We start from the raw sequence: 23216 nt of genomic DNA, 5'->3' as shown, positions 1-23216 counted from the left end.
CTCACATTCCACAGACTGACCTCCTGGTCCTTGGCTACACCGACCGCCAATGACCACTCTGCAGTTTTGCCCTCTCTCTTGCCCCATAAATTGTCACAAATGGAAAACATCAGACAGCCTTAATATTTAATGCCAGCTAGATTTGTATCAGTAAATCTCCACCCCCAGTAAGCCCGTGCAAAGAGCGCACGATCCGTTAGAATATTATAAGCTGTGCACTACTGTGTAAGGCTGGGCAGATTCATCACTAACTGCTCTATTCCCACCCAGGAGATCCCTGCTGCTTGCAGCTCCTCCAGACCTTGTGCTTCTGCTCCATCTCCCATCTCCTCTCCTCCATCTTCCCTCTCTCCGTCCCTCCAACTCACTGTCCTCTTCCGCCCTCCTCTCTTTCTTTCTCTAAAACTTCCAGCCCCACCTTCCCTTCCACTGCCCAGTCACGGGCTCTAGCCTGTTAACCATTTAACCAGGTAACCAGTTAAGACGGGGAGCGAGTTCACATGGACTTGCCCGAGTGTGTGACCCACTCTTGGTCAGGGGCAGGAGTGGCATCAAAATACAAACAGCAGGGGCTGGGGATTTAGCTCAGTGGTAGAGCCCTTGCCTAGCAAGCACAAGGCCCTGGGTTCGGTCCTCAGCTCTGGGGGAAAAAAAAAAAAACAGCAGCCAGGAGACCCACAACATTGCAGTACTAAGACTCGAACGTAGAGCCTCACACATGTTAGCCAAGTACTCCTACTGAACAGCATTCTCACTTCCTACAGAATTCTGTCTTTTTTCGTTTTTCATGCAGTAGCTTACTTAGGCTATCTTTCATGTCATTTTATTTGACATATATCATATTTAATTGTTCTCCTAGGGAAGAACATTTGCGTTGTTATAGTGTCCCAGTAAACATCCTTGCATATAAATCATGATATGATATCTGAGTATTACTGTATGTTAGAGTCCTTGATCATCAACGTTTCTAAAAGTAATTTCGGTTATTGTGGGGTGGAGGCGCTATTGCCCCAGCGCACTTGTTTATTCAGATGACAACTTGGCAGCAGTCAGTCCTCTCTGCCATCATGTGGCTACCAGGAGTCACACCCAAATCACCAGGCTTTGCAGCCACTGCCTTACCTGCCTGACACAGACTCAACCTTACCAGCCTAGTCGCTATTCTTTAATGTTTGAACATTGGAATTTTAAATTTCATGAGAGGATGAAAGGAAGCTAATATGCACTAAGACTGAGCCATGCACAGATGTGAGAGGCATCTGTCTGTGACGTGTCACCTCATTGATCACCAGGGTTGATTTGGATGACCTGGTTGACTCGATGAGTTTCCCGTCCTCACTCACAGCTCCATGCCTGTCCTTGTTACAATAAATCTCCAAGCGCAATAAGCCCACGCAAGAAAAATGCGACTCAGCTATATAATTATAGACCGCACACCCATGAACTCCCAGCTGGGAAATCCTTGCTACGTGCAGTTTCTCCAGGACATGCACTTCTGCTCTGTCTCCTTCCAACCTCTCTCCCTCTGTCTTCCTCTCTCCACTGTCTCCTCCAACTCCCCTCCTCCTCCTGTCTTGCCTGGAAAACCCACCTCCTCATTTTCGCCCAGCAATTGGCTGTTTGTCTTCTTTATTAGCCAATCAGATGATTAAGGAAAATTCCTCTCCATGTCCTGAAGCTGCATCTCAATGGAAGGGTGCACAAGTAAACCAGGCATGGTGGGTCACACCTTTAATCCCAAACTCTGGAGGCAGAGGCACTCAGATCTGAGTTTAAGAGGCCACCCTAGCCTACATAGTGAGTTCCAGGACAGCCAGATCTGCATAGAAAGACCCTGTCTCGGGGGGTGGGGGGGAGATAAATAGTCACAGAGTGGGGCTGGAGAGATGGCTCAGTGGTTAAGAGCACCCGACTGCTCTTCCAGAGGTCATGAGTTCAATTCCCAGCAACCACATGGTGACTCACAACCATCTGTAAAGAGATCTGATGCCCTCTTCTGGGGTGTCTGAAGACAGCTACAGTGTACTCATATATAATAAATAAATAAATAAATAAACAAATAAATAAATAAATAAATCTTTAAAAAAATAGTCATAGAGTGGAATACTATACATTAAAGCAAATATTACAATTACATGTGGTAGCATGGCTTAATTATAAATACATAACATTAAAGAAAACAAGGCAAAACTAGCATATATCTACAAGAGTCAAAAGGATAAAGAAAAGAAAAAAGTGACTATCAGGATTGGAATATGGGACAGAGGCTTTCTGTTGAGAGAAAGGAGACAGCTGGGTAAGATGGGGTGGGAGCAGGAAGAGTTAGAGACGCATTCTGACTCCTCTTTAAATGGTTATTACATTTTTGAGGACACATGCCATCGAGTGTGTGTGGAGGTCAGAGGACACACACAGAGGAGTGGGTTCTCCTTCTACCCAGCAGTCCCAGGGATCCAGGCAGTGGCTTGAGCAATCTCTGTACCCTAGGGTGGTTTCTTGTTAATGATGTGCGTGTGTCTGAGCTTGGATGTGCCCATGTGAGTGCAGGAACACAGAGGCCAGCAGTGTCGGGTCATCCAGCGCTGCAGTTATGGGTGGCTCTGAGCTGCCTGATGTGTGTGCTCTTAATTGAACTCTGTTTCTCTGTGTGGTGGTTTGAATAGGTGTGGCCCCACAGACTCGTGTGTGAATGCTTGGCCATCAGGAGTGGTACTATTAGGAGGTGTGGCCTTGTTGGAGGAAGTGTGTCACTGTTGGGGCGGGCTTTGAGTTCTCCTACAAATGTTCAAGCTCTGCCCAGTGTGGAACAGAGTTCCTTTTTGCTGCCCGTGGATCAAGATAAAGAACTCTCTGCTCCTCCAGCACCATGGCCTGCACACTGCAATCCTTCCTGCCATGATAGTAGACTAAACCTCTGAAAACCGTAAGGCAGTCCCCGTTAAATGTTGTCATTTATAAGAGTTGCTGTGCTTCATAGCAGTTAATTACAAGTCATCTTTCCCAAGTACTGCCATTTCCTGGTGACTATGCATTAAACATATGCGCCTATGGGGGCCATTCTTACTCAACCACTACATACAGATAACCACATTAACTGTGATTTCCTGAGTGTAGTATTCATGCCATGCCCAGAAAATAGCACCTCACAGTACTTCTTCTCCCTGTCCTACATTTCTCCCTCCTTTTCTGTAATGTTCCCTGAGCTCTGGTGTGTGTGTGTGTAACATTACTATAGGTGTCTCATGGATGGCTGACCACTACATCTCTTAGAAGATTGTTTGTATAATGAACCTACCTCTAACAGTGTCTCTTATGTCTGACAGGGCTGTAAAGTGAGGGACCACATGGTTCTTCTTCATGACCAAGGGGAAAATGATGATTCACTTTCTTGTCCAACTGCTAAAATACTGGATGATCTGCATAAGCACAAAGATGTCATTGCTGTACCGTTTTTAAAAGATCCAGTTAGGTGAGGAAAAGGAACACTACTTTTCAGCTTTATTCAATGGTTTCCATTTCATGATCCACTGTCCCAAGTGTTTTCCCATATAAATATTGTCAGTCCTGAGATAGTTACAATTTCAGAGCGCTGAACTGAAGGGCTGGGGATATAGCGTGATGTACAACAGCTGCTTATCCTGTACAAGGATCTGGTTTGATCCCAGCATTAGAGGTCCTGTTGCTGTGATGAAACACGGCCAAACCAAGTTGTGGAGGAAAGGGTTTATTTATTTGGCTTACAGTTTCACGTCTTAGCTCATCACTGAAGGAATCAGCACAGGAACTGGGGCAGGCAGGAACCAGCAGGCAGGAGCTGATAGGGAAGCCATGGGATACTGCTTACCAGCTTGTTCTTCATGGCTTGCTCAGGCTGCTGTCTTACAGAACCCAGGACCACCAGCTCAGGGTTGGCTCCGCACCACCAAATCATAATTAAGAAAATGCCCTAAGGGCTTGGCTGCAGCCTGATCTTACAGAGGCATTGTTTTTAAATTGAGGTTCCCTCCTCTCAAATGACTTTAGCTTGTGTTAAGTTGACATAAAAGATCAGAACAGGAGGTGAGGGTGGAAGGGAAAGAACGTTTCACTGAAATTATGATGCTTTACACCCAAAACAGGTTCATTTGACGGATAAAAATAGAAATACAGGAAGTCCAAGGTGTTAAAAAACTTAATAAAAAGAACTTAGAAACTAAAAATACTGAAATCTTAAATCCAAATTTTGAAATTTTGAGTTTGTTTCCTCCTTTTCTTAACTCCTACCCCAACCCCAACCCCACCTGGTCTCACACTGTCTCCTGGGATTAGGCCTCAGGCCTCAAGCATGCTGAACAGGCCTTCCACTGGTGCAGTGAGCTAGCCCGGTGCCAGGGACTTGTTAAATACTTGACGGGCACAAATGGGTAAGACAGAGCAGCTGGACCACCGTTCTGTAACTTAACTCTTAAATTGCAATCACTTCCATGGTTTTGTACCTGCAACAAGCTGTCAAGCTAGTCCTGGGCTAGAGGACTCTAACTGAGGCTTTCAGAAAGTAAGACCAGTACACCAGCCCTTTTCCACCCACCACCTGGCAGATAGGACTTTTCTATTGCAACTGTGTGCCTCTGATGGGGTGATCTATCTGCCAGAGCAGTTACTAAACATATTAAAGTAAATACTGCCAGCCATGGGAAGAGCAATGTAAGACCAGAGGCAGCTAATCTCTTTGTGTGAGTTTGAGGCCAGCCTAGTCTACAGAGTGAGTTTCAGGATAGCCAGAGCTACAGAGACCACCCACCTCCCCAAAAAAAAGAAAGAAAAAAGTAAATATTTAAGCGATATCCTTATAATCAAGAACTAGTATTAATACTGAGGCCACATGCAAGAACTTGTATTTCTTAAGCTGTAAGAAATATTTGCAATAACAGTAGTCTGCATGTCTGCAAGAGCACTGTTGTGCAGTGCCTAGGGAGGCAGAAAGCGTGTCACATTTCCCTAGAACTGGAGTGGCAGTGGCTGTGAGACACAGGGTTAGTGCTAGGAACCAAATCAGGTTTCTCCACAAGAGTAGCCAGTGCTCTAGCCCCGCCTGTAGATTGTTGAGAAATTGATTGTCTTTCTGTAAAAATGTCTTCTTCATTTAAGTGATCCTGGGGTTGGCTCCTGTGATGAGAAGGGCCTGGAATATGAGATTTTACTGGAGCCAAATACACCGTGGGGCTCCAAAACTGGGGAGCTCAATGCTGTGAGTAACTTTTCAATTTAATATACGTATGAAGCTATGGATGACGTTATCTTTGGCAGGCACCTAGTACGTTTAAGTTGGAATTGGACTGACTGCCCAGTCATAATACAGTGGTTTGCTGGGTTATGAAACTGTGAAGAGTAATGAGTAATGTGTTATAGACTTCAGTGAGTTGGTAACTGACAGAGCTTTATGTAAAAACCCTTCAGTCTGTCTGTTATGGACAAACAAAGAATTGAGAATGGAGAAAATGGAAGTGCATACTTTGTTTCTTCTCATTCTATAGTATTTTGATATGAAATGTGTTTCATTTTTCAAAAGCTTCAAAATTGAAAACAGTTAAGGGTGAGCAGAATAGCTTTGATTCCTTGATTCAGGTGATTTTTGTTACCCAAGCCCAGGGCATCTGTTAACACTGCCTTAGATGGGGGAGACAGAATTTGCGTGGGAAAGTGAAGACCTCTGACAGCTACGCTGGTGCTGACTAGCGGTATAGGGCTTGCACGTGCACTGTGTAGGTTATAATAAGTGTAAACATGAAGATTTACAGAAAGAGGATACAGGTGAGAAAGAGGAGCTGCGTGGAGGAGACAGGGACAGGGAGGGGGGACGGGGGGAAGCAGGGAGAGGAGAAAAGGAAGGACAGCTGGGATAAAGGGGAGGCAGGGAGAGGAGAAAAGGGAAAGAGGTTCATCTGCTATCTTATACATGAGTGGGAGAGCACAGGGGAAGCAGGGCGTCTCTCAGAAGACACATTCTCAGCGAGGCAGAAGGGGAGAGGGAGAGAAAAGTGAACTAATGGAGAAAGACGAGAAAGGGAGAGACTGAGGGGAGAGAGGAGACACAGAAGAGAGAACATAGGAGGACAAAGATCAGGAGAGAGCGAGAGGGAGGGAGGGAGGGAGGCACAGTGGTCATTTTGTGCACTGCCGTAAGCAAGCACACAGACAGCTTCCCAGCCACGAGCGCTGAAGACAGGACTGCCCTGGGTAAGGTGTGTTTTCAACACTCAGCAGGGCATAGGAAGAGTAAGAGAGAGATGGAGGGGAGAAGGGGAGAGAGACAGGACAGAGAGAGAGAAAAGGAGAGAGGAAGAATGGGAGACGTGGGAAGGCAAGAGGCCAGTGAGGAGAGACAGTGAGAGGGGCCACACCTAGAAGGGCAGAAGTATGGCCTCCATTTTATACATAACTGTCAGAGCGCACTAGAGGAGCAGGATTGTTCTCAGGCAAAATGCATTCCCGCTGGTCCCAGGGCAGAAGGAGAGGGGGTGGGGAGAGAATGAGAACAGAGAGGAAAGCATGGTAGGAGAGACAGGCTCAAGAGGATGGAGAAAGAACAGAGACAGGAAACAGGAAGATGAGAGGTGAGGTAGAGAGGGACAGCAGAAAAGGAGGAGAGGAAGCATGAAGAGGACTGAGTGGAGAGACAGGAGACACAGCAGAAAGAAGGGAGAGGGCGAGAAGAAGAGAGGAGAGGCTGTTGAAGGGGACGGTGAGGAGATAGCAGGGGCAGTAGACAGAGGGCAAAGTGAGACCTCACACACGGATGTAAGCACACAGACAGCTCCAGGAAAAGCAGGAGGTCTCAGGAAGACACACGCTCAGCCCTCAACACGGTGCTGCCATTCCCAGCTTCGTGCCCCACAAACAGCCATGTAATACATGCACTACATACATGTATGCAATACACATATGTGTAAGTTCTGCGTCTACAATAAAGCGTGCAGTATTTGTCTTTCTAAGCTTGACTGAGTTCACTTAGCATAGCGCTTTCCTTCCCTTTGCAGCCATTCTCCTGCAGTCTCCTGCAGGTGCCATTCTCCCCAGGGCTCCACTCAGTCCCAGTGTGTGTGTGTGCCATGTTTTATTTGGCCACTTCCTTGGTGATAAGCACCCAGTCTGGATGTGCCCTGGCTTCTCTGACTAGTAAGCAATGAGCATGAGTAGGTGACGGTCTTGTAACTCGTGGACTCGGAGCCGCTGGGATGTGGACACAGCTCATGCTGAGTCATCGTGTGGCAGCACGAGCTTCAGTCTGTTGACGAAAGAACCTTGGTACTGAGTCCCATAGTGGCTGCACACGTGTGGGCTCCTTCTGCAGCCTCGTGTCTGCAGCCTCGCTGGCTGGCGTTGGTGTTTGTCCTCCTGATGCTAGGCAGGGATTTTTAAAGACTGACTCATTAGACTAAGATATCACCTTCAGCCTAAGTTTTGAATGAGTTAAACCTGAACTGTAACTTGTAATCATGTGAGGGTAAGGAGCCGCCATGCAAGGTTGCTAACCTGCTGTTCTTCTCCTTGTAGTTTTTGTCACTGAAAAACTGGACTCTGCAGTTGGTAAGTGGGCCGCTAGGTTCAGCGTCTGTGGACTCTTGCTTCTGCGTTGAAGTTCCATAATGCAATCATAGCATCTGATTTTACAAACTGGTTAAGTGTCTGTCTTCTGGGTGGCCTTTCCAGTTTTGCTTGTATAAAGAAAATGCCATAGATTATTTAAGAAAAACGCACACCCTGTGGTGGTGACTTAGGCCTGTAGTCCCACAATTTGGAAGGCCGAGGCAAGATTCTGGTTAGAAGACTTAAAGAAAAGATGGCTGCTTGCCACCACTGTTGGGGTGCCCTTGAAGCCAGAAGAGGCGGGCGTTATCAGAACCGCCAGCCATTGTGATCCACCTGAGGCCTGAGATGTGAACTGTAGTCCTTTGCAAGGGCAGCAAATGTCCTTGTTCACTGAGCCATCGCTCAAGGCCCTGGTTTAAAAACTTAAAAATCACCGCTAAGTCACTTTTAGGGGCTGTGATATGGCATAACAGTTAAGGGTGCTTGCCCCAAGCCTGAAGACCTGGGGTAATCCTTGGAACCCACAAGGTGGAGGGGAGAACAGACTCCTGGACGTTTTCTCTGAGCTCTTCTTACCTGTGTCCACATACTAAACAATGAAGCATATAAATCATATAAATGTGACTAAATCACATTTGAGTCTAATAATAAGTTCCTGGGGGGGGCATTTTGTTTTTTTGTTGTTGTTGTTTTGTTTTGTTTTGCTATTTGACTTCTCAGACAATTTCTTGTTGCCCAGGCTGGCCTGGAATCAGAACATGACTCTGAACCCAATCTTCCTGCCTCTATGTTCTCAGTGCCGGGATGGATCACTGGCATGTATAATTGGATTGTGTGTGTTTGTTCATTTTTCTGAGGCATAGAGGCACTGTGTAGAACAGGGTAGCCTCAAGCTTACCATACTTCTGTTTTGGCCTCCCAAGTGTTGACATTACCAGAGCCAGTACTTTATTAGTCCATTTTTAAGTATTTATTGTCCTTTGTCTGTGTGTCTGTGCACATGCATGTCTGAGTGCCCACAGAGGCCAGAGGACTTGACCCTGAGGAGTCAGTTATGGGTAGTTGTAAGCGATGGTCCTGCTGTGGGTTCAGGGAACCCACTGGTGGCCTTCAGGAGAGTAATGCACATGTGAAACTGCAGCGCCATGTCCCTAGCCCCACTTCATAGTTCTTACTGGGTAAGTGTGTTCTGAAGAGCTGCCTGTGACAGTACTGTGGAATTTGAAAGAGATGAGTCTTTCTCTACACTTAGAAACAGCAGTCGTTGTTCTCAGAGGAGGAAGAGTACACCACCGGGTCTGAGGTCACTGAAGATGAAGTCGGTGATGAAGAAGAAATTTCCAAGAAACAAAGTAATTAAAATCAACCCTCACTATATGGAGAGTTATATTCTAAATCTTTTAATGCAAACATGGGGGATTGGCTTTTTATGTCTGATAAGATTACACAAGAAAAAGGAACGAGAAGGAAGATCCATTAGTATCCCCTAACGCAGGCTGGCATGGTGGCTCACTAGGAAAAGACGCATGCTGCCTGCCGAGCCCTGCCTGGAACCCACGTGGTAGTGGAAGCCATCTTCTCCCAGGCTCACACTGGCTTCCACATGTGCGTGCGTGTGTCCACACAAGCACAGAGAAGTCGAATAGACCGATGCTCTGTGTAGAGTCTGTACTCTGGGGGTGGGGTAGGGGGTGGTTTAGAGTTGAGAAAGCTTGCTGCTCTTCTAGAAGACCCATGCTTGAGTTCCAGTACCCACATCAAGTGACTTACAACTTCTGGTCTTCATCCACTAAATTGTAATACTAACTAGTGGTCTCTATGAATACATTTCTCAGTTAAGAAAGATCCTATCAGGGTTGGGGATTTAGCTCAGTGGTAGAGCGCTTGCCTAGCAAGCACAAGGCCCTGGGTTCAGTCCCCAGCTCCAAAAGAAAAAAGAAAAAGAAAAAAAAAAAAAAAGAAAGATCCTATCTGGTCTGCATTCTAGGTTTTTGTAGTGAATGAATGTTGTAATGTAGCAAATGCTTTTTTACTTTAAGATCATACAGACTTTTTCCCTTTATAATGTCAGTCTGATATTGATTGACTTTTCAAGTGTTAAACTGCATTTGTTAAAGAGATATTATGTTTATGTTTCATACCATTTGACATGCTAATAAATTACTAAGAAATTTTTGTTGATGTCCATTGGAATGTTTTCAGCACTCAGGAATTTTTTTTGAGTTTTGATATCACATATACATAACTTCCTGAATGAAAAAGTGTATCATTTACTCTTTTGGTAGGGGTAGGAGAGGGAGTAGGAGAAGGGGTAGGAGAGGGGGTAGGAGATGGGGTAGGAGAGGGGGTTGGAGATGGGGTAGGAGAGGGGGTAGGAGATGGGGTAGGAGAGGGGGTAGGAGAGGGGGTAGGAGAGGGGGCATAGAGGTCTCAGGCTCCTCAGCAGTGTTTGTCACTGAGCAGCCCCCCAGCCCAGACATCTCTTTTCTATAATTGCATGTTCAGACTTTCTCTCACAAGTCATGATAAAAATCAGCAATGACACGGTTTGGCCCTGGAGTTTTCTGCATAGGTGGTTTTAAATTATAAATTTGATTTCTTTATTGTCATGTTGCTCAAGTTTTCAATATTTTATGTGTTTTGTTAATGCATATTGTTGAAGAAATTGTATCCATCTCTCCTAAGTCATTGGCACCAAGTGCTCGTCCTTTTGCATCTGAAGGACAGGTGATGCTGCCGTCTCTGGTTGTCATATTAGATTTGTCTTCTTTCCTTGGTTAGCTTAGAGTTTTACTACTAACGATTTGAAAGATCCAGACCTGCATGTCCTAGATTTCTCTATAGTTTGTTTTACATTTGCTCTCACAGTATGCCCTTCTGTGGAATTGCTTGGAACTGAGTTTGTTTGTTTGTCTGTCTGTCTGGTCGGCTGGCTTTATAAACACAAAATGAGTTTATTAGGATGGTTCCCACTGATCTTGAATCAGAGTGCTTTCAGGGCTTCTTTCTCCTGCAGGAGAATCCTCCTGTAGGAGCCACACTCAAGGTTGCTGGTTGTGCATGGGTAAGGGGCATCTCTATCCCAGAGGTAGGAATTTAGGCTCTGTAGCAGGTGCCTGTCTTGTGTTTCGTCTCTCCTGTTGAGGGGTGAGGGCGAGTCTTTTCAAAAGCCATGTTCTCTCTGGGACGTCATCACTGCCAGAAAGGTATTTTTTTAATTCTTAAAGTAGAAGCTTAGGTCACTGGTGTGGATGAACGGGAAGGACGTTTACTGTCCCGCTGCTTCAGACAGGGTCTCTTGTAGCCCCAGTGGCCTTGGCCTTCCATCCTCTCTGCAGTTACAGCCTCTCTGCAGTGTCCAACCAGACTGTTAGTTTCTTCTTCTAAAGTATGCTGGGGATATTTAAAATGTTTTACCCCAAGTACTACTGCTATACACTTGACAAATTTTGACCTTTTTTTTTTTCATAAATACACATACATATACAGGGGTTAGAATTTGTGTGTGTGTGTGTGTGTGTGTGTGTGTGTGTGTGTGTGTGTGTGTGTGTTGCTTTAAGACAGGGTCTCATATGTCCCCAGCTAGTTTATAATTTACTGTATAGTCAATGCCCTTAAACTTGTGATCCTCCTTTTCTACCTCCTTTGTGCATGGTAGCCAAGCATCCTACCACCTGAGCTATATCCTAAGCCTGTGTTGTTGTTTTCCTTTTTGAGATGGAGCCTTGTATGTCATGTTTGCTGGCCTGTACTTGAAATGTAAGCCTAAGGCAGTCTCCCCTCAGCCACCAACGTACTAGATAGGTGTGCACCACCATGCCCCGCTTGGCTTATAGTCAGTCAGGCGTTTTCTAACTTTCCTCATCAGTCATTACTTACAAGGATGTCGTTTCCTCACCAGCCATTACTTACAAGGATGTTGTCTGATTTCCAAACTTGCAGGTTTTCCAGATACCACAGGTTTGGTCATTTCTAATGTTCTGTGTTCACACTCACTGATTCTTCTGCTAGTTCCAAATGTCTCCTGAGCTTACATAGAGAGACTCCATGTTAGTTATGCTTTCTGCTTTCTGCCCCTCACTTTGTGTTTATTAAAGAGTACTTTTCTTATAAATAAAGACTAACTAATCCTTGGATGATACTGCCCACATTCAGGGTGGGTCTTCCCTCCCCAGTGAAGCCTCTTTAGACGTATTGTCACAGACACACAGGCAGAGGAGTGTGTGGCCTCAGTCACTGTGTCCACAGTCAAGTTGACAAGGAGGATTAGCTGTCACAACCAAGAGTCCCAACAGTTTCCAGTCAGATACCAGGGCTCACTCCTTAGTGTCTCCTTGCTTCCTAAGTTCTCCATAGACTTTTAGCTGTTTTTCCAGATCCAAGTGTCAGTGCCCTCTGACACTTTAACCCAGTGATCTGAAGCTTGAGGCATGTGCAAGGATGAGTTAGTTCAGTTGGAGTCAGAGAAATCCCTGTCATCTGACCAGCAATAGTTCTTTCTTGCAAGCAGAGGTGGCCTACTGAGGGGACAGGGCTTCTCACACTGGCATAGTTTGACACTCAGCTAAGTATGTAGAGCTCTGCTCACACTTCCTTATAATGGCAGCTCTATAAGCTGCGTTGTGTCCCTGGGCAGGTCCAGGTTGGGTTCTTCCCTGTGGGTCCCTCTTTAGATAAGAGGACCCAACATTCTTATCCCACAAAGTTCTCTGGTATAAATTGCCTAACTCTGTGCCTGGCTTTGATTATTTTGATAATATTTTGTTTTCATATCAGTAACTTAGAAGGCATTGCCCTGCCCTGTTCCATACCTTTACCCTATGTCCTCTTATGCCGTCAAGCCATGTATACCTCTTGATGTATTATTATCTTGCCTTTTCCTCCTGTGGTATTCTCGGGATCATTATGTGTGCATCTTATCTAACAAGGTTCCCATGTGCAGTAGTGACAGGTTCGTCCTTGTATCACGACAGAGCCAGTGTGGAGGTAGTAGACAGAGGTCTGTTCAGGAGAGCCAGCCAGTGCATTCTCCTTGCCTTTATACTTTGTTCTTAGAGTACTGTCCCGTCCCCAGCAGATTCCACTTCTCTCTTGACCAGAATGGACTCAGGATATTGACTTCAGAGGCCACATTCAGAATATAATTTGTCCCATCCTGCTTCCCAAACCATCCCTGCCTTACCTCCTTCCCAAACAAAATTCATTTGAAGGCGTTTGTATGCGTACATCGATGCTCTGTCCCTTATTCTCAAATCACATTTTTTCTAAGTTGATTCCACTGTCAAATTAGATAAATAAATATGTAATTTCACTGACATTTTAAGTTAGCACTCAAAGCCGTGGGCTTGCTTACTCTGCCTTCATTGTTCAAAGCTTCTGATCAAGTACAAAGAAGAGGTAAGATTGGAATGAGCCCTGTGTGGCAACTTCAGTCTGACTCCTGTGTCGACTTTGCAGGCCCTCATCCTCTCTCTTCTCAGAAATGGAATTGGTTAAGTGTCTGTTTTATTGAGAAATAGCAGTGGCGTTGGCAGGGAATGAGACTCTTGTTCCTAATATTGTCCTTTGTTTATCAGGGAAAAAGGAGAAGCCAAAGAAATTTACTAAGCCACCAAAAAAGCAACTGTCCTCACCCTGTTCTCAAAAGAAAGAGAAGACACTGGAGAAGGTGACTCTTTGGTTTTTAGTCCTTAAGATGTAAACAAGCAAGTACAGTCAAGGCAAATGCAGTAATGAGTAACATGGTGGTGCCAGCAGTGTTAGTAGCTGAGACTCCAGACGAAAAGAAAGGCATGAAACAAAGTATAGGCACGGTTCACCACCCTCCGTGTTAAGAGATTTCCTCCCTTGGGCATGAACCATGTACGTGTAGAGCTGCACAAGCAACTGGTAAGTGATTGTTCCCAAGAGCTTGACATGGAAAGGACTTGTACAGACACCGCATTGTGTGCGCTGCTTACCCTTCTCACCTTGTAACCAGCATTCGTAAACAGTAAAGACACCCTTAAACTGAAGTTAATTGTTTTATTACCTATAAAATCCACTTCTATTTTCCTGTGTCATAGAAGAGATAAAATGTCAGAACTGATAGAGCAGTAGTAGCTGCAGGTGACTGAAGAGAATCCCTGAGTTCCAAAATGTATTAAAGGCCAGTTCTCCGGTCCTCATGGGGCTGGAGAGATGGAGAAACACTGCACTGGTGCTTTCCAGAGGACCAAGGTTCAGTGGCACATGGCAGCTCAGAGCTGTGTAGAATTCCAGTTCCTGGGGATCCACGCCCTCACATGGAGGCAGAACACCGATGTACATAAAATTCCATAAGAAGAAGATCCACAGTAACACTGGGGGGAGTACATTCATCTTAGTCAAGAGATGACATAAGCGCAAGATAGATTATATAAGCTTATTAATGTGATTTTATTAAGACGATATAATCTTATGTGTAAAATATTTATAATGTATTGCATAAGCTTAGCATAAATCCAGTGAATAAACAAAGTATTTTTTTCTCTTTGATAAGTTTTTTAATTTCTCTGAAGTTAAAAAGGTGGTTTCACCACTATAGGTCTTTTTTTGCTGCAAGACTGACTGTTTGTCTGTTTAACGGAGTCTCACTGTGTAGCCCTGGCTGGCCTTCATCTCATGGAGCCTGCCTGCCGCTGCTGGGGTGATATGGGCACCACCACTCTAGCTGTTGCTGCAAGGTTTAAATGAAATAACAGTTGTAGATGTTATATATATATAGACATATATAGAGACATATATATACTCTAATTAGACAATGTTATCTTCTCTTTTCTTCAGTCAACTTCTAGAGATGTATCTCCTTTTGTGTGAGTATTTGTTCCTTGATCCAATTGGATTTATTTCTTTTTTTGCTTGTTTTTTTGGTGGTGGTGGTGGTTTTTTGTTTGCTTGTTGGTTGGTTTTATTTTCGACACAGGGCCTGTGGAAGTGCAGGAAAGCAGTCTCAGTGTTGTTCTTGTGGGATCTGTCCAACAGTGTGAGCATGCAGAAGAACAAGTGGGACGCCACAAGATCCTTGAGATTCAACCAGGATGCACAGAGAGAGGACGGTGAGTGTCGTTACCTGAGTAACAGCGAGTCAGGTAGAAAAACTGTGTGTGTTGGGGGTCGTGAGTGCAGTACCATTCCAGCCAGAAGAGGACGACAGATACCCTGAGCCTGGGCTTAGAGGCAGCCATGAGCTGCCTGATGTGGGTGCTGGGGACCAAACGTGGGACCCCTTCGAGAAGAATTTGTGCTCTTAACCACTAAACCATGTCTCCAGCCCCAAGAATTGTCTTTCATAAAGCATGCTAACTGCTTTTGAAGGTTACAAAATAAGGCCCAACATGTGCACATTCTCTAGGCACCAATCAGTTCATCACCAGAGCCTCCAGTGGGGAATGTGTCATTTATACATCTGTGACTTTAAGAGCTCTTATACTTTGCTTCTTACATAGTTTACTGTGAAAATTAGTAAATATGTTCTAGGCTGTGTCTTAGCCTTAGTGTTCTTACAACAAAATACTCAAAGCTGAGAATCTTATAAAGAAGTTTATTTAGCTCACAGTTTTGCAATATCAGTATCTCCTGGGCTCAGGTGAAAGTCTTCTGGCTACTTTCCTAGCACAGCAGACGGCATCCTGGGGATACGAGAACAGGGGAGCGAAAGAGAGCGTTTGTATAGCAACCTGACCATACAGGAACTAGGCAGGGCCATGCAGTAACAGCACTGATCTCTTCTAGGATTGCTGGTCCCAGTGAGCTTTCCACTTCCTGCCATGCCCAGCTCTTACTCCTGTAGTAGGGATCAGACTTACAGCACACCATCCTTTGGGAGACTTACTCAAACCACATCCACAGTCTGAAAGGCAGTGCAACTGTCTGTAGATTAGCAATTGTTACAGCTACCTTAAACTATTCACAGATATATGGAATTATACACCTGAAAAATAGCAAAGGATATTTTCATAAACTTTTGTCAATTATAGTCTTTCTTAAAAAATGAAAACTATGTTAGTCTCATGAAAAGTAATGTTCTATTTTTTACCTCAGATCAGCGGCGGATGTCTGAAATTACAGGGCATCTAATAAAAATGAGACTGGGTGATCTGGACCGAGTCAAGGCAAAGGAATCAAAAGAAGTAAGAATTATTTACCAGTATACTATACTTACATAAAAATGTCGTCCCTAGTTTTATTTAATCAGGAAATATGAATAAGACAATAATTAACTATTATTGTGTAGGGATACCGTGACCACGGCAAATCTTATAAAGGACAACATTTAATTGGGGCAGGCTTACAGATCAGAGGTTCAGTCCATTACCATCATGGTGGGAAGTGTGGTGGAAGTATGGTGCTGTGTAGGCAGACATGGTGAGGTAGGTGAGAGAGAGCACTACATCCAGATCCATAGGCTTGAGCATCTGAAACTTCCAAGGCCACCTCCAGTGACACACTTTCTCTATCAAGGTACCTCCTTATAGTGCCTCATTTCCTGTGGGCCTCTCAGACTGTTACACTATACTCAACCAACATGTTACACAACTGTATACTGTACCTACAGTAGTCCTGCTTTGTTTTATTTTTAGCATGGGAAATATGAAGACTTTTTAAGAGGATGTTAAAGGGGGGTTGGGGATTTAGCTCAGTGGTAGAGAAGGCCCTGGGTTCGGTCCCCAGCTCCGAAAACAAGAAAAGAAAAAAAAAAAAAAAGAGGATGTTAAAGGAACATCCTAGATATTTTTATAGTCACTGCCAGTCAAAATTCGCATACAAGTTTTCGACATCTCCCATTATCTGTGGTCCATAGGTTCTCTGTATCATGCATGATAAACATATACCTTTAAAGTAAAATGTCACACTGAGTGGGTTAGCTTTGCATTATTGGCCAGTGGCTGGAGAAAGTGCTGGATTTGTTACTTTCATATAATATTGCCTAGATGTCAGGTAAGATAAAATACTGCCTTGCAAAAAGTCAGACCTGCACTCTCCCTGCACTGCCTTAGTGATTAGCATCAATAATTACATATTGTCAGCATTTTATATCATTACTGTCTGTATTATAAGTGCACTGTAGCTCCTGCCCTAGTCCTGTCATGGAGATTTTTACTTCCTTACTGGGATGCCGCCCCTTGGTAGAGCGCATGGCAGAATGCGCAGGGCCCTGAATTGAATTCTCAACAGTAAAAGTCAAGTGAGACAAATGGACTACATAAAAGAAAATAAAATTTACAAAGGAAAACAAACTGTAACCTTCAGTTAGGTAACTTGTGTAGCTAAAAGGCCTGAAAACTTGTGCACATATATGCACACGTACACATGTGATCACTAAATTAATTGTGCAAAAACTTTTAAGTTCTTAGCATCAATACTATAGCATGATCCACAAAAGAATAATTAACCAAAATTCACCAAAATGAAAATTTTTCTTTAAAACCACTGTAAAGAGAACTGAAGGACAACCGGTCTAGGTGGTGGGCGACCCAGAGCCATATAGTGACACCTGTCTCAAAACTGCAAAGAAGAAAGGATAACAGACAGTTCAAACATCGTAATCAATTATGTGCAAAGCATCTGTCTGATAAAGGATTCCTGGGAAGGGAGGGAGAATGTCGTGATTAAGTTACAATCTCAAAAAACGCTCAGTAACTCAGTAGTAAAATAATCCAACAAAAATAAATAGGCAAGCTGGGCATGGTGGCCACACCTTTAATCCCAGTACTCCGGAGACAGGGCAGGGGATCCCGGTGAGTCCCAGGCCTGCCAGGTGGCAGGTGGCTCTTCCAGAGCACCCACATGGCTCACAACCCTCTGCCTGTCCAGCCCCAGGGGACCCAAGGCCCTCTTCTTGTTTCCAAGGGCACACGGGTATACAGGCAAAACACCCACCCATACATACAACATAATTAAGAATTCAAACAGTGATGCATGAGTAGACAAGGCAAAGGATCTGCTGAGCACTGTGAAGAAAGGGCTGTGGTAGCAAGGAGGCACAAGCAAATGGGGCATCGCTAGTCATTACAAAGCACAAATCAGCCTCCAGTGAGGCCTCAGACGTCGTTTGGGTGCCTGTGAGGATGTGAAGCAGACACCGTTCTGCTGTACAGTCTGTAGGACAGCACAGGAAGGGCCATTCTGTGAAGGAACGCATTTATACTGCAGTATTCATAATTGTGAAAAGCTAGAAAGATCCCAAAACAATGTCCTTGACCTGGTAAATGTGGCAAAATTCTGAGATTGCCTGGATTTAAAAGGGCTGCAAAAGAGATAGGGGAAGCTTAACTTACAGCAGTGTGTATTGTGCACGCCTGTAGTCTCAGCACTTGGGAGGGTGAGGCTGGATGACAGCCACAATTGAATACTTTTCCTTGTATTAATTTACCTATTTATTTACTTTATGTCCTGATTGCAGGCCCCACCTCCTCCCATCCCCCCGCCCCCACACACACAGCCTCTCCCTCACCTCTCCCCTCCCATTCTCCTCTGAGAGGGTGGGGCCCCCTGGGTATCACATCAAGTTACTGCAGAACAAAGTGCATCCTTTCGTACTGAGGACAGACAGGTCAGGCCATTAGGGGAACAGGATTCACTCAGCGACAGCCTGCTCCACTTGTTGGAGGACCTGCATGAAGACATATGTGTAGGGAGCCTAGGGCCATTCCACACTCTCTCTTTGGTTGTTGGTTCAGTCTCTGGGAACCCCCAAGGGCCCCAGTTAGTTGACTCTATTAGTCTTGTTGTGGAGTCCCTATCCCCTTTGGGTCCCTTAGTCCTTCCCCCAACTCTTCTACAAGACTCCTCCAGCTCCACCTACTGTGTGGCTGAGTCTCTGTGTCTCTTTCCTCAGCTGCTGGCTGGAGCCTGGTAGACGACAGTTAGACAAGGCTCCTGTGCAGACACAGCAGACAGTCGGTTCTTGCACATGGGCTGGGTCTCAAGCTGGACCAGTCACTGGCTTGCCGTTCCCTCAGTCTCTGCTCTGTCTCTGTCCTGCACATCTTGTAAGCAGGACAGATTTTGGGTCGAAGGTTTTGTGGACAGGGTAGTGTCCTCATCCCATCACTAGGAGTCCTGCCTGGCTACAGGAGGTGGCCACTCCAAACTCCATGTCTTCTGGTCTCATCTAGAGTCACCCCCATTGCCTGCTGGGGCCTCCCCCCATACCCTACAGATGTCCATCCCACAAGGACACTTGCTCACCTGTGTTCAGTTGAATACTTCTAATTTACAGTTCACTGTACACTGACTCAGCTCCCTAGGAGCCTTACTAATAATGGAGCTGTGCTCCAGGACCTGCCCTTTCTCTAACATCTCATTAAACCCTTTTCTTTCAAATAACCCTCAGGCTTAAGAGTACTTGGGTGCTAGGGCTGTAATCCAGGTTGTAGAATGCTCGCCCAGTATGCTAAAGGCCTGGGTTTGATTTCCAGTACTACATAAAGCAGATGGGGTAGCACGTCCCTGCCCTCGAAGGGTGGAGGCAGAAGGGTCACAAGTTCAAGTTCATCTTTGGTTACTTATTAGTAATTTCAAAATCAGCATGGCCTACATAAGACCCTCCCTCAGGGGAAAGGAGAGTTCGGGATTTTGCAAATAAACTACACATATTTTTAAAAAAATAAGGAATAGGGGCTGGGGATTTAGCTCAGTGGTAGAGTGCTTACCTAGGAAGCGCAAGGCCCTGGGTTCGGTCCCCAGCTCCGAAAAAAAGAACCAAAAAAATAAATAAATAAATAAATAAGGAATAGAGTCAGAGAAATCACACAGTGGCTAAAAGCAGATGAGAACTGGAGCTCTGATTCCAGCCCCAGACAAGAGCCAGCATGTTCCTGTGCCTGCCTAGAACCTAGCACCCCGGAGAGTGGAGAGAGCAGTGGAGAGAGTGGAGGCTGCAGCCAAGCTAAAAATAACTTGAGTTCCAGGCTCAATGGGAGACTGCACTGAGGACCACTGATACCTTTCTCTAGCCTCCACAGGAGCACAAGCGTGTAGAGTAAGAGCCGCGTGCACATATGTATCCCGACATGGACAAATTTGTACATTATGCTAAGTTAGGAAGAGAAAGAGATGGAAAGTGTCACGTGCTGCATAATTCTGTATGCCTTGTGTTGTGGGGAAATGCTAAACCATATGACGAGGGAAGAGAACGGGTGCTGATGGAGGTGTCAGATGAGTGGCCTCAGACAGACTGAGGATGTTTTTAGGTGTGGTAAGACCGGTCTGTGTGTTCATTGCTGAAGGTTATACAGTTGCATACGTTTGTCAAAGAACCAAAACTATGTGCTAAAATGGTAAGTTTTACTGTTCATAATACATCACAGGCCTGAGTTTTATAGATCAAAACTAAAATTACTTTCTAAAGTTGGAAGTGTGTCATGTTATGTGTTAGACTTTATTTCCTTGCAAGTAAATTAACCTCCTCCTTTGTTTCACAGTTTGCAGGAGGCATTTATTCTAGGCTTGAAGCCCAAGTCAAAGCCTCAGTGCCTGTCACTGCCCGGCAAAACAGCTCAGACAAAAACCAGAGGTAAATCAGCAGGAAGCAAGCAGGATGCTCTAGCTTTGCAGAGTAAATCATGTGAATACTAAAAGCGTGTAGTATGAGTTCAGTTTCTTATTTCATCAAAGTCAGAGTGAATCTTAACTTAAAATATTTTTAAAAGGTCATGGGCACAAACTTTCAAGTCAGCTGATACAAAAGAGCTGTAGTACCCAGCCTAGAGGTTTCCTAGTGCTTTCCTAGCACACCCAACACCCCGGGTTTGATCTCTCAGCACCAAACAGTAACAATACTGTGCCAGTAACAACAGTGCTGACTAGTGCTCTTCATCCAGTCGTACAGATTGGCAACACTGCCGTGACTATGAGTAGAGTGTGTGTCAGTGTTGGAGATCCCTAAAGCATCTTTCCTGTTCTGTGTATATATTCTCTCTCTCTCTCCCTCTCTCTCTCTCTCTCTCTCTCTCTCTCTCTCTCTCTCTCTCTCTCTCTCTCTCCCTCCCTCCCTCCCCCCTCCCTCCCTCCCTCCCTCCCTTTCGCTCTCTCGCTCTCTCTCAGTGTAGAAATAGGCAGAGTGTGTTGTGGAGTGGAGGGCAGTATATTTTCAGGCTGTGGAAGTGATCACTGACCAGAGAGAACACAGCTCACCCACATTTTAACTAGGCTTTGCATTTTTTCAAAAGTCTCTTGAACAGTCAACTTTCCTAAGGCTTTATTCTGCCCAAGTGGTTGACAGACCTGGTTAGCTCGACCCATTTGCAAAGAAGGCAATAGGATGTCTTATTCTTTATCAGACACCTTCCTGAATATGATAGCATCTTACTTCATAATAGAACTAACTAGTAGTCTTGTGCCATTTGCATAAGTTACAGAGATGTGGGCACAAGTGCGAGAGATGCTAATATGCCTGGTCTGTAATTCTGAACTCCATGAAGCTCAGAAATCAAGATGTTCAGCCATCTGTGTTCAGCTCCCTTGAACTGCAGTGACGATCGCTGTGCTTTTTGCTCTTGTCATACTCTAAGCGTGCGCTGTTCCCTGAGCAACACTGTGCTCCTTCACTCATTACAGGTCTGCTCCTGACCTGTGTATACTCTGCAGTAAACAGACTATATTCTCTTCCCAAAGATTACTTTAAAAAAATTGAATTCCAAACTGCATCTCACTCCAGGGGTTTTAGAAGACTTGTGGCGAGCAGCACAAAGTTTCACAGGATGTTGATGTTGTCAGACAGACAGACGAAGGCAGCAACGGCATCCTGCTGTTCTAGAAGCCCGAAGTCTAGAAGTCTGACTTTGTTTTCTGTTTAAAAAACCTAGGTCTAAAAGTCGTTTTGGTCAAGGGCGTCCTGCATAAAGACCCTAGATATAAAAAGAGCGAAGGCACACTCTGGACATCTGAAATGTTCACTCCTCGAAGATCTTCAGTGACTGCTAGGTGCTCTATGAGTTATCCCTGCAGACCACACAAATCATGCTACGGTGACTGCTAGGTGTTCCATTAGTTATCCCTGCAAACCACAAAAATCATGCTTACACAAATATATAGTTAGGTTTCGTTAAAATCTTAACTGTATATATAAATTTTCCTATATAAATTTCTCTTTGTATAATTCTAGGCTGTGTAGAAAATAATTGCATACATAGTTAATATTCTCAATATCTGTTGCCCTTTATTTATTTGACAAAGAAGAGTCCTAAGTTGGTAAGACCCTAAGAAATTAAGGGCACAGGCCTGGGAGTGTCACTGTGCAGTACACTGACCGCTGTATGTTTGGGGAGTGTGGAGTCTTAGGCATAGCGTTGGGAAATGAATTTGTGTAATGAGCTGTCGGTGATGTTAAATTTAGCTGTGTGGATATTAGGGAGTGACAGATCCCGATGCGGTGTTAGTAGAGTTTCAAGTGAGGGCATCGCAGTACTATGTTGGTCAAGAAGGGTTCATCTTTCAGGATTATTATATGGAAAGTTCAATGTTAGTTCACCTTCTGTTTCTTTCAATTTTTCATAGTTATCTGTAAATCATAGGAGCCTAAAATGAGGTCCTTGCCCTTCTCCTCTGTGAAGCTAGTGACACTGGCCCACCGAAGGCAGCGTGAGCTGGCCTGGGGTGCTGGGTCACTTCAGCTCTGTGGCACAGGCAGACGCAGGCTTCTCACACCCACTCATCCTCTGAGTCTCCTTCAACCCCCTCACAGCAAGGGACTGCTAGTCACTTAGAGACGGCTTCAAACTTCCCAGATAAAGGAGACGTTCAAATAAAACTAGTTTACAGATCATGTTTTTAATTTTTTCTAACCAGGTAGACAGCACACTCAGGGAAATTTTGTTCCAGACTGTAAGCATGTACTGTTACATGTTTGGAAATTGTTTATGGGTCTCTGAGAACCATGAGATGTACACCGTTTCTATGTTTAGTTTTCCTTTGCCTTGTGACTCACATCTTTGGATTATTCAGAGAATAAATCTTGTAAAAGATTTACACCTAGTTCACACAAAAAAATTATAATTGTTAATATCTTTTAGTTGCTATATGAAGCTCCTAATTATTTGTTATTTATGTTTTTAATATCTATTTGGAAATTTTATTCTGGTATACAGATGCTTTTTAGTTATCTGATACTTCAGAAATAGCTTTTATCATATTTATTTTCAAGAAAGTGTTCTTTGAATGCGATGTGTAAGTCCCATGAGTTACCAGTCTTACTGTTGGCTCCTGGATTCTCTGAAAGAAAGATTTGGATTTATGTATGTAAGCAGCTTGTGATCATTGTAATTAGAAGGAAATATGCTCTTTTGATTTTCACAAATGATGAAAGTGCTCATTGCTTCTCTGCAGAGGGGGCTGATTTACTGACTGATGTTAACAGACTTTGTTGAAATCTGATTTCATGTGGAATGTGCTTTTTATTTTGTGTCTGTCTGTGATACACGGACAGGCATTTCTTCTACCAAGTACTTTAAGGCTTTCCTTACATTAATTCTGAATTCAAACTTATTGAAATAAATGGCAATGACAAAAACTGTGGAGCAAGTCCCTTGATCTGACTCATTCTGCTGTCTGAGAAGACTGGAGGCTCTGTATTCTACATATTTCCCTGGAAAGTTAGCTGTGGGAATCCTAGGTTTTAAGATTAT

General features: G+C 44.4%; 1 protein-coding gene across 18 annotated transcripts in view; it reads left to right on the top strand.

Moving 5' to 3' along the window:
- Positions 1-23216, top strand: part of Sanbr (SANT and BTB domain regulator of CSR) — a 69108-nt gene that overhangs the window by 30116 nt on the left and 15776 nt on the right. For 6 of the 18 annotated variants that reach the window (XM_087583578.1, XM_087583581.1, XM_087583582.1 and 3 more), the window contains 9 exons: positions 3324-3469; positions 5128-5227; positions 7534-7566; positions 8822-8921; positions 13146-13237; positions 14513-14645; positions 15631-15719; positions 20016-20107; positions 21399-23101. In XM_087583578.1, coding sequence (XP_087439704.1) covers positions 3324-3469; positions 5128-5227; positions 7534-7566; positions 8822-8921; positions 13146-13237; positions 14513-14645; positions 15631-15719; positions 20016-20107; positions 21399-21435 — 822 coding nt within the window. In that variant the 3' untranslated portion in view covers positions 21436-23101. 18 annotated transcript variants of the gene reach the window in all.

The sequence above is a fragment of the Rattus norvegicus genome, chromosome 14, assembly GCF_021556685.1.
Source record: "Rattus norvegicus strain SHRSP/BbbUtx chromosome 14, alternate assembly SHRSP_T2T, whole genome shotgun sequence".
Taxonomy (NCBI): Eukaryota; Metazoa; Chordata; class Mammalia; order Rodentia; family Muridae; genus Rattus; species Rattus norvegicus.
Note: the sequence above shows the minus strand (reverse complement) of the source record. Positions and strands in the feature narration are given on the sequence as shown.